Genomic DNA, 12,088 nt, shown 5'->3' with positions numbered 1-12,088 from the left:
ATAAGATCGGCTTTCCCAATGTTTACCCATCCCTGTGGGCACCTGCTCTGTTTCTCAGACAGCTGGATTCATGTTGGAACCATCCATTTGTTCAAAAATAATGGGCTCTTTAATTCTCGGGTTTCTAATCCCAAGCCATTCACCAGAGCCAGTGCAATAATGTCTCTTGAACAGCCCGAGTCAATTAACACCTGCACTCGAATATGAGTTCCCCTTTTTGGATTGATTAACATTACTGGTACAAATAATATGGCACCTCTCTCTCTCACCTCTTCCGGGGTGGTTTCCTCTGTGATCTGCCATTGGGGCCTCTTCATGACAGATCCATCTCATTTCCCGATGGTGGGCTGGGAGTGTCTGCCTCCGCAAACTGGACATCTAGCTCCATTTTCACCTCCTCGGCGTCTAGCCCCTGTTCCAGACACCCCTTCCTCTGCATTCCTTTCCCTCGGCTGGTCCTCGGTGCAGGGACTGGACAAGTCGGTGGGGGAGCTGGTGGGGCTTGTGCTCGAAGAGGGCACTGAGCCGCAAAATGCCCACTGTTGCTACATTGCAAACAAAGTCCCTGTCTGCATCGGGTCTCCCTAGCTCCCCTGACTATCGGAGTCCATTGGGCCCCCCTCGCCACAGGAGGGGGTTTTCTGGTTCCCATAGCCTGTTGCCGCTCCACAAGGCAGACTACTTGAGTGCGGTTTTCCACTTTGCACGCCAATTGTATCCAACCCAGAAGTGTTGGGGGATCATCTTGCATTAAAGCTATATTCAGTAACCTGGGATTCATTCCACTCCTGAACATCACTATCTTCCTTCCTTGCAATGAGGGCACTTGGCTGCCAACTGACGAAACTTAGCCGCATACTCCCTTACGGGTTGTGTTCCCTGCCAAAGAGTTTGCAGCTCGGTACAGGCTTGCTTCTCCTCCAAGGGGTCCTCGTACTGGGCTCTCAGGGCTGCGATAAAGTCCTGTAAGGTGTCCCAGTTCGGGAGCCCCCGAGTAATATAGAGTCACATACCACTCCACTGCTTTGCCTTCCAGCCGGGATGACAAATGAGTAACCCGACACTCCTCATCCGGGAAAAGGTAGCCCCACCGGTTGAAAAACTGGAGAGCCTGCACCATGAAAAATCCCAGTTTATGGGTGTCCCCATCAAAGGTGGCCTCCAACTTAATCCACCCCATAGGCAATTCCGCTCCTCCTGGCCTGCCCTGGGTTGCCTGCCACGCTGGAGGTGGAGGGCCAAACGGCAGCGGGGGCCCCGGTTGTGGCTGTGGTTGCAGGGGAGCTGGCACCCATCCTGGAACTTGTTGAGGTCTGGGTGGTGGCTGTACCAGCCTTCGCAGTGCAACCCCAGCCTGTCTGGCGAGTCCCTGCCGCCTCGGACCGGACCACCTCACCTGCATCAGCTGGCCTGCTGGCGGGACTCCGGGAACAGGTCCAGCCCCTCCTGGCGCTCCTGGACCAACGGGCCCTTGAGGACGAGGAACAGGCAATGGTTGCGGTGGCAGCTGTTGCGGTGGCAGTGGTGGGCCCGGGGCAGGAAGCGGTGGTGGCTGCTGGGGTCGCGGAGTGGGGATTGGCTGAGGTGGCGGTGGAAGTGGCTGTTGGACCACTTGTTGGACCACCTGTGGAGCCGGAATCGGCTGAAGGGGCGGCGGTGGTTGTTGCAGTTGTGGGGCCAGAATAGGTTGGACCAGCAGCGGTGGAGGTGGCTGCTGGACTAGCTGCGGGGCCGGAATCAGCTGAAGAAGCAGGGGTGGTTGTTGTGGCTGCGGGGCAGGAATTAGTTGAGGCGGCGGCAGAGGCTGAATAGGTTGAGGTGGTGGCGGTGGTGGCAGTTGCTGTTGGGGAGCCAGACCTGGGGGCTGTTGGGGCCCAGGCTGGGCTTGTCCCTGCGGGCCAGGCCCCTGGAGCAGGCAGAGCAGGGGGCTGCTGAAGTTGAGCTTGGCCCCGAGAGGCTGCGACCCCAGCCACGTGTCCCCGCTGAGCCGACTGTGAAGCTCCCTCACCCTGCACCAATAGGCCGATGAGATAAACGGCTTGAGCTAAATCCTCTTCCATCGCTCCCATCCTGTCTTCCAGCCAGTGATAATGAGCAGGAGTACCAGGCTCCGTTTCTTTCTGCTGCTTGACCGGCTCCATCTGGTCAGGCCGCAGCAAGGTCTCTTCCCAAGGCCGCTGCCAATTGTCTGCTTCTTCTTCTGCGTCCACCGGTATCCAGTCCGAAGGTCCTTCAATGATCGGTGGCTCTACCCCTCCTTCCACAGGAGGCCCTTCTTCCTCTGACGTGCTGGCTATCCAGCCCTTTGCTATGCCTGTCACCGCCAGTATTCCATACTGCACCACATGGGCTTGATTTTGCAAGTGATTCCAACGTGGATCTCTCCCCTGGGATCCGATGCCATTGTCCCAGGTTCTGGCTGAACCTACATCGGTGTAGTCCCAACTCAAAAGTTCATTGCACGGGGCCTCCCAGTCCTGAGGCCTGATAGTATCCTCCCGGGGATCACACTCCACTAGCTGCCCGGCCTCTGCATCCCACCAGTACCACGGCTGGGAACTGGACCGTGTTGCGCCTGCAGAGAGCTTGGACAGGCAACCCATTTCCCAAACAGGGCCTCCCGTTGCTCCCTGGTCCGTCGATCCAACGGTTCTGCTTAAATCGATCATCGAATGGGAGAACGTGGTGCCGGCCCGTCGCTCTCTGGTTTCCCGGGGTCTGGAGCCCCACTGCTGCGGGGTGGGCAGCAAAATCAGCTGGTCGCCACCATGAATCCCACTCGGCCTTGACTGGGCATCCCCGATGATCGCTCTATCCTGCTCAGTACCACTGGCAGGCACATTCTGAGACCCCACACCCTCCTCCAGGATCGGACTGATCAATCATCTTCACTGGTATCCATCCTCCCTGGGTGAGGGGTCGGGGGAGTTAAAGGAGATTCTCAACAAAATGTCAGACTATGGAATCCCTGTTATCTAGAGTCCATCTCCCCCTTCTGCAAGAAGCGAAAAGTTTCTTGATTCCTAAAGGTTTATTGAAAGACAGCATTCAAGATACAAGTATCCATTATTTCAAGGCCTAAACGGAACTTGACTGAACAGAAGCTTTGTTGAGAATGAGATACAAAATGAAACCTGTGATACATCAAACCCTTCAATCCCAGCCTCTCCCCATAGTTCTGTATGATGAGAAATTGGACATGGGAAGGTTTGGGCCGTCAAGGTCGCCGGCTGAAGAGACAGATAAAGGGTATTCTCTCCCATGGAAACTGCGGTCAAAATAACATCTGGACCTGGAGGAAGAAAAAGGCTAACATCTACAAATTAAGTATGGCGTAACTCTGGTTAAGGAACTGCATATTAAAAGAGATCCTGACATATCCAACTTGAATTACAATGATATATATATAGGGGGAGACTTTAATGCAGTGGTAGATAAAAGTTTGGATAGGAAACAGGTGAAGAACGGGAAAAAAGGGGGGACCCCTCCCCAAGACATTTTTTGAATTTGCAGAGGAACTGGCCCTTGTGGATTTATGGAGAATTCGAAACCCGAATTCAACCAATTATACCTTCTACTCTGATAGACACAAATCACAAATAGATATGTGCTGGGCCTGAACATTGGCAGTGGCGGACATGGAAGAAATAGATATTTTACCGCAAGTGATTGGAGATCACAACCCTCTGATAATAAGGATAAAAGGAGAAAGAAGACCATTATGTGGTGACTGAATATAGGCCTATTAAAGGACAAAAAATTTAAAGATATGGTTTCCAAAGAAATGGAATGGTTTTTTTAAACAAAATCTAAACAATGGAACAACTGTGGATATAGTGTGGGATGCAAGTAAAGACCTTTTTAGAAGACTGGCCATTAGATATGCAGCACATAAAAAGAAAGAGAGAAATAAAGACTACCAGAAATTGGAAAGGAATTAAAAAGAAGAGGAAGACAACCTAAAAGACACCCCTGGAAAAGATACAGTAAAACTGAAGATAAAGATACTGCAATATAAACTTAACCTGATATTAACAGAGGAGATGGAGAAAAAAATTAAATTAGCAAAATTAAATTACTTTGAAAACGCAAATAAACCCACAAGGTGACTAGCTTACAAATTAAGAAGAGAAAACTAAAAGACAAATAATATTGAGGGATGAAAAAGGAGAAGAGAAAATACTTCAGGAGGAAATAAAGAAGGTGGTAGAACTCTTTTATAAAAAGCTTTATGGGAAAATGACTGTCCATCCAGAGCAACAAGAAGCCTGTTTAAAGAACATGCAACTGAAGAAATTTAAGGAAGAACAGGGAAAAATTTTAAATGATCCAATTACTATGAACGAAATAGCACAGGCAATTAAAAGACAAAATAAGGGAAAATCTCCAGGACTAGATGGCATTCCAGCTGAATTCTACCCATGTTTTGAAGAGACCCTAATAGCCCCATTCAAGTGCTTGATGGAAAAAATATGGGATAGAGAATCCTTGCCAGAGACTTGGAAAGAAGCCACGATTTCTCTAATACCAAAGGAAGGAACAGACTTGAAAGAAATTAAAAACTACAGATCAATCTCACTGTTGAATGTAGATTATAAAATCTTTGCAACTATACTCTCATGGCGAATGAAGAAAATACTGGACCAAATGATCCATCAAGACCAAGCGGGTTTTCTAACAGGAAGACAGACTAGCCACAGCATAAGGAAAATATTAAATATCTTGAATACTATGAGGCCCACCCAGAAAAACAGCTAGCTCTAATGTTTCTTGATATGGATAAAGCTTTTGACAATCTTAACTGGCAATTTATGTTTAAACAATTAGGAGAGATGCAATGTGGAGAACATTTTCTTAGAATAATCCAAAAAAATAATGATAAACAAAAAAACAGAATTGTAGTTAACGGCTAATTAACAGAACCAATAAAAATTGAAAAAGGAATGAGACAAGGCTGTCTGCTATCACTTCTTCTGTTCATACTAACATTGGAAACACTTATGGATAAGATACGAAATTCAGATGAAATTAGAGGAGTTAGAATTAAGAATGATAACTATATGACATTAATAAAAGCAATTTTAGATTCGGTTTCGTTTTCCCGGCCATGTCGGACGCTCCTCTCCGCAGGTCTGGGAGGAAGCGCCCGAGCAGCCTGACCGGGTGGTTGACCTGCGAGGGTTAACCCCCAGGACTCCCAGTGAAGGGGTCAGGGTCCGGAGCGCGGCGGGAAGAGCCCCCTGCAGTCGATGCAGGGGGTAAATTGCCCATTTGCTCCTACGGAGGCCGGTAGACTTGCACAGCACATCACGTGCTGCTGGGCCATGGAGAACGGCAAGAAGCAGATTTAAGGTGAAAACCTGTAAGTAGCGAATCCCTTCTGTCATTCCAAGCGTATGAGAAGGATTGGTGGGAGTTGAAGCTAAGAAGGTTCGGATATCTTCCCCTTCATTGAGTTTTGGAACTTAGTTGGCGGACTCCCCCCCCCCCTAAGATGGCGACGAAAAAGCAGAGCCCTGCTGTGGGCAAATCTGTTTTGGCTGCTTTGCAGGGGAAAGGAGAGTCTCTTGAAGAGCTGGTTAAACGGTCGGTCGTCGAAGCTATGAAGCCCTTTGTTGATAATCTAAATGAAATCGGTCAAAGGGTTGGCTCAGTTGAGAATGAAGTGAAAACCATTAAAGACGCAGCGTCAGGGGCAGAGCAGTCTGCTCGCAAAAACGCAGTACTCATGAAAGCAACAAACAAAGAAGTAAAGCTTTTGGAGAATCAATTGATATGGTTACAAGTGGATCGTGCTCAGACGGTATTGCGTCTTCAGAATGTGAAGGAGGAGGAAAGTGAAAACTTAAAGGACTTGGTGTCGGAACTTTTGGCGTCATCCGCAAAGGCAACTAAAGAAGAGTTAAAAAGCGACATTTTGGAAGTCCGCCGGACATCTTCAAAATATGCAACGAAGCGTCAGCTGCCTCGCGAGATTATTATCGATTTTTCATCTAAGAAGACTCGGGACACCATCTTATATAATTCGTACAATGTGGATTTGGACTTTCTGGATAACAAGGTTAAGATATTGAAGGACATTCCATTTTTAGCTCGGAAAAGAAGATTCAAATATAAAAGGTTTGCAGCTCTTCTGAGGAAGCGTGAAATAAAATACAAATGGTTATTTCCGGAAGGTATCTGGTTCAGTTATAAAGACCAAACCTACAAGATAACATTGGAAGTACAGCTAAGGGACTTTGTGTTTAATCATCAAGAGTTCCAGCAAGGAGAGGATTTAGAATCTGATGGGGGGAAATGGGGAGGAGGGAGCGAGCACAGCTATTGTAGCTGTTCAGAGAGAGCTGCGACCAAGACGCGGGCGGGGGGGGGGGGAGAAGACCTGATCCTGACTGTAATTTGTATTTTATAAGATCTACCGATCTAATAGCATATTAAAAAGTCTTAACTTTAAATAATTGTAGTATGAAGGGAATGCAATACTTGTAGATGTAGTTTTTTATATGTTGTTTCTTCCCTTTCCCCCTGTTCCCTTTTCCCTTTTTTGTAGTGTTAGTAATTAAAAATAAATAAATAAAAATAAATAAAAGCCATTTTAAAAGATCTGGAAAGATGGAAAGACTTGTAGATATCATTGCTGGGAAGAATTGTGGTGATAAAAATGAATGTTCTACCCAGAGTCCTATTCTTGTTCCAAAACATACCAGTAGGGGTACCCCAAGCTTTTTTCAAGGAACTTAACCAGGCTGTACTGGTATTAATGATGGTTTGGGAAAGATTAAGACTTGTCTTTTATGAGAAAATGCCTTTGTGGGTCTCCCCAATCAAAGCATTTACACAACCTAACTTGAAAAAAAGAGGGGAAAGCCCCTACCTATAAGGTACTGTTGAAACCAGCTGGTCTATTAAAAAATTCAAAAGAAATGAGAGAGTTAGACATTGAGTTGGGATGGTGGGGCCAGGCACCATTGGAATCTAAATATAAAAAAGACAAAAAAACGGGCTTCTACGAAAAGGATGAGAATATTGACATGATAATATGTGGTGCTGATGTTAAAATAATAAAGAAATTATATAGTATGCTTTTAAACGCAAAATTACAGGGGGAGGAAGTTAAACATACCATGATAAAATGGGCAGAGAATGTGGGACACACAATTGACTTAGAGCAATGGTTGCAAATGTGGAAGGGCAATTTCAGGATGAAAAAAGCAGCTTCTTTGAAAGAAAATATTTACAAAATGTTCTATAGACGGCATCGAACTCCTATTAGGATAGCTAACATGCCTTTAAATATGTCAAATAAATGTTGGACATGTGAGAGTAACCAGGGTTCATATTATCATATGTGGTGGACATGTAAAAAAGCAGCAGAGTTCTGGAAGATGGTCCACAAAATGACTCAACAGATACTTAAGATGTCATTGCCTTTGAAACCAGAACTCTTTTTATTAAACCACATATTGGTTCTAGTTAATAAAAACCAAAAACATTTGATTTTGAATATAATCATAACAGCCAGAATACTATATGTGAAACTTTGGAAAACGACAGTCATCCCAACTCAAGAATACCTGATTGAAAGGATTCTTGAGATAACTGAAATGGATAAATTGTCGAGTTTATTGAAAGACATAGACATTACAATATATAATGACATTTGGGACCCATTTTATAGCTGAATACAGAGAAAATCTGAAGAAACTTAGCTTTTAGTTAGGATGAAGACTTTATTGGACATTATTTAAAATGATTGGAAAAATTTGCAAATAAGTGGCTGATCTGCAGAACACGTTGAAGAAATAGATAGTACAGTGCAGTGTATTAGTGATATATAATATGAATTTCTTTTTCCCATCCTCTTTATTCTGTATCCTTTATCTTCTAGTAAAAAAATAAAAAAAATTTAAAAAAACAATTCTCTGAGTTGGTTCCAAAGCTGGTTGATCTTACCAAAGCCCATTCATGCCAGGTCACTCTAAGCAACTTGGAGTTGGCATGGAGCTGGAAGCCCTCTTCTCACATAGCTGATAGTTGGCAATAGCTACAAGATAGCAAGGCTGGTCAAGAGTGGAACGGTGTGGAATGGTAAACCGTCTAGAAACAGATTGGCTTCTTAACTCTCAGGGAACCAATCAGGGCTTGTTTCTTAATTGGACACTACATCCCTGTGAAAGATTAGAGAGTATGGGAAGAGCTGAGATTATCACCAGGCACTGGGCTTCTCAAGGCCACTTTCCCAGAAAATGAAAGCAATGCAGGGGCAACTAATTAACAGTGTCTGTGCCTTTGTCAGCAAACAGGCCTAATAAGATTTCTTACAGCAACGAAGCTTGAACCAAAGTTTTTTACTCTATATTCATTGGAACAAGGCCTGCTCCTTACAGTACAATTCATACTCATTTTACTTGTGAACAGATATTTCTATCTTTTTTAAAAAATAAGTATTTTTTTTACTAAGAAGGAAGGGGTACAGAATAGAGGGGTTGGGGGAAAGAAATTCATATTTATAACTAATACATTGCACCATTCAATCTAATATATTTCTTGTTACATCCATGTGTTCTGCAGATCAGCTATTTATTTGCATATTTCCCCCTTCATTTTAGATAATGTCCATAAACGTCTTCATCTTAGCTAAAAGCTAGGTTTCTTCAGACTTCTTTTGTATCCAGCTGTAAAAAGGCTCCCAAACATCATTATATATTGTAATGTCCATGTCTTTCAATAAACTCGACAATTTATCCATTTCAGCTGTCTCAAGAGTTCTTTCAGTCAGTTTCTCTTGCGTTGGAATGGCTGTCGTTTTCTAGAGTTTCGCGTATAGTATCCTGGCTGTTATGGTTATATTCAAAATCAAATGTTTTTGGTTTTTATTAACTGGAACCAATATGTGGTTTAATAAAAAGAGTTCTGGTTTCAAAGGCAATGAAATCTTAAATATTTGTTGAGTCATTTCTACCTTTTTGATTTTCTTCTTTTTAAAATGTGATTTCCGTCTCTCTTTTGCAGCTGCATATGTGAGGGAGTTGGCAAGTGACAAGGAACCAGGAAGAGCAATTATGGAAAGAGATGAAGATCTGAAGGGAGAAGCAAAACCAGGGGACCAAGTGGTACCAAAGAAGTGGCAGAGAATCAAAAGGAAAGCAAAACGGAAGCAGAGGAAGAAATTCCTTGCCCATCAGAGCAGGAAGATCGCTGAGGTCCCAGGCAAACTCCGAGTCAAAATATGTCAGAAAATTACAACATGGCGGAAAACATATGAATGCCTGAAGTGTGGGAAGGCCTTTCTTCAGAATAGCAAGTTGGCTAAACATCAGAGGATGCACACAGGGGTGAAGCCATATAAATGCTTCGAGTGTGGTAAGAGCTTCTCTTGGACTGGCAACCTAACTAGCCATCAAAAGCTTCACACAGGGGCGAAGCCATATAAATGCTTGAAGTGTGGGAAGAGCTTCTCTCACAGTGGTGTTTTGACAAAACATCACAGGATTCACACAGGGGAGAAGCCACATAAATGCTTGGAGTGTGGAAAGAGCTTCTCTCTCAATGGTAACCTCACTATACATCGTAGGATTCACACAGGAGAGAAGCCATTTAAATGCTTGGAGTGTGGAAAGAGCTTCTCTTGGAATTACGGCCTCACTGGCCATCAAAAGGTTCACACGGGGGAGAAGCCATATAAATGCTTGGAGTGTGGAAAGAGCTTCTCTTGGAATTACAGCCTCACTAGCCATCAAAAGGTTCACACAGGGGAGAAGCCATATAAATGCTTGGAGTGTGGAAAGAGCTTCGCTCGCAATGGCAACCTCACTCTCCATCAAAAGGTTCACACGGGGGAGAAGCCATATAAATGCTTGGAGTGTGGAAAGAGCTTCTCTTGGAATTACGGTTTCACTAGCCATCAAAAGGTTCACACGGGGGAGAAGCCATATAAATGCTTGGAGTGTGGAAAGAGCTTCTCTTACAATGACAGCCTCACTAGCCATCAAAAGGTTCACATAGGTGAGAAGCCATATAAATGCTTGGAGTGTGCAAAGAGCTTCTCTCGCAGCGGTGACCTCACTAAACATCACAGGATTCACACAGGGGAGAAGCCATATAAATGCTTGGAATGTGGGAAGAGCTTCACTTGGAATAGTGGGCTCAGGAAACATTACAGTATACACACAGGGGAGAAGCCATATAAATGCTTGGAGTGTGGAAAGAGCTTCTCTCACAATGACAGCCTCACTAGGCATCAAAAGGTTCACACAGGGGAGAAGCCATATAAATGCTTGGAGTGTGGGAAGAGCTTCTCTGACAGTCGTGACCTCACTAAACATCACATGATTCACACAGGGGAGAAGCCATATAAATGCTTGGAATGTGGGAAGAGTTTCTTTCACAGTGGCGACCTCACTAAACATAACAGGATTCACACAGGGGAGAAGCCATATAAATGCTTGGAATGTGGGAAGAGTTTCTCTGACGGTGGTGCCCTCACTAATCATCATAGGATTCACACAGGGGAGAAGCCATATAAATGCTTGGAATGTGGGAAGAGTTTCTCTGACAGTGGTGCCCTCACTAATCATCATAGGATTCACACAGGGGAGAAGCCATATAAATGCTTGGAGTGTGGAAAGAGCTTCTCTCGCAATGGCAGCCTCACTATACATCATAGGATTCACACAGGGGAGAAGCCATATAAATGCTTGAAATGTGGGAAGAGCTTCTCTTGCAATGGCAGCCTCAATAGCCATCAAAAGGTTCACACAGTGGAGAAGCAGTAGAAATGCTTGGAGTGTACAAATAGCTTCTCACTGAAGGGCAGATTAACTAGCAATCAAAAAGTTCATGCGGGGAAGAATACTTACAAATGATGGTAGTGTGGGAAGAGTTTTTCATATACTGGTGACCTCGTTATCGAAGAATTCACATGGAAGAAGACATATAAATGCTTGGAATGTGAAATGGCACCCTAAGTAGCCAGCAAAAGGTTCACACCGGGGAGGTTCCATATAAATACTTAGAAAGTGGGTAGAGCTTCAGTGTGAGCAGCAGCCTTACCGTACAACTCGAATTGCCCACTGGGAAATAGCCATCCCATCACCAGTTAATCTTGCTTGTTCGTGCCATAAAGTGTTTTATGGTAGCTTACCCTGATGAGGAAGATCTCTCTGCCGAATTCCTTCCTTTATCTTCATCTCCCCTACATCTTTTCTGTTAACATCCAACAGTGTTAAATACTAGCCCCGGTGAGCAAAACATGCATATTTTTCTCTTTTCAAAGCTCCTTGTGTTAATGGATCATTCACCGGAGTTGTGAGATTGATTAATGCTTCATCCTTCTTCCATAATGATGAGTAGTGTAATTTTCCAGTGGGAAGAATGGTATGTGCTGTTTACTAAGAAATCTAACATCTTTCATATTTGACAATGTAAAAATATGGTGTGTCTTGTATTTAGCTGATGCTTCAGATTTTTAATTATGTGACATTCTACGAAGCTGAGAGTGATGCTGTTGCACATACTAGATAAGCTTCATAAATCTTTTTAAAAGTTGAGAAAAATTTAAGTGAGCAGGTTATGATTAGTCAGTTCTAGCAAATAAAGGAACGTTTATTTACCACTGTCCACTATTTTTAATTAGATGTCCAAAGATAAAAAGAACATCTGTGTTATACAACTTGCTACCAAGCTACATTAAAGTTCATACACAGTTCACTAGAATACCCATTCTAATATATAAAAGGTAAGCCGTATTCCAGATCACTCACCTGTTATCCTGGTGCACCTCCAGAGGGCACTACTGGAGCGGGAAGCCTAGATGAGAAAGACTGTGCCTCCAGAGAATGCACCCTAGTGGGGGCACAGGCAAAGCAGACCATCCTGCCCCTCCCCCACCTTCACAGGGCAGTGATCGAGGCAAGGATGCAGTAATGCTGTATAAACCACCCAGCCGGGATCAGGTGCGGATCAGGAGGCAATGCCCGCACCATTCAGGCAGGATCAGGCGCATAGCAGGTGGCAATGCCCACTCACACTTCACCCAGCAGGAATCAGCAGCAGAGCATGTAGTAATATTGTACTCCCCCTTCAGCCA

General features: G+C 44.4%; 1 protein-coding gene across 1 annotated transcript in view; it reads left to right on the top strand.

The window, feature by feature from the left end:
- The window catches only part of LOC129327255 (zinc finger protein 883-like), a 28,451-nt gene extending 16,840 nt beyond the window's left edge, over positions 1 to 11,611 (top strand). The window contains exon 3 of the mRNA XM_054975742.1: positions 9,013 to 11,611. Coding sequence (XP_054831717.1) covers positions 9,013 to 10,775 — 1,763 coding nt within the window. The 3' untranslated portion in view covers positions 10,776 to 11,611. The remainder of the gene's footprint in view (positions 1 to 9,012) is intronic.
- The last annotated feature ends 477 nt before the right edge of the window (positions 11,612 to 12,088 follow it).

This window comes from Eublepharis macularius, chromosome 4 (genome assembly GCF_028583425.1).
Source record: "Eublepharis macularius isolate TG4126 chromosome 4, MPM_Emac_v1.0, whole genome shotgun sequence".
Classification (NCBI taxonomy): Eukaryota; Metazoa; Chordata; class Lepidosauria; order Squamata; family Eublepharidae; genus Eublepharis; species Eublepharis macularius.
Note: the sequence above shows the minus strand (reverse complement) of the source record. Positions and strands in the feature narration are given on the sequence as shown.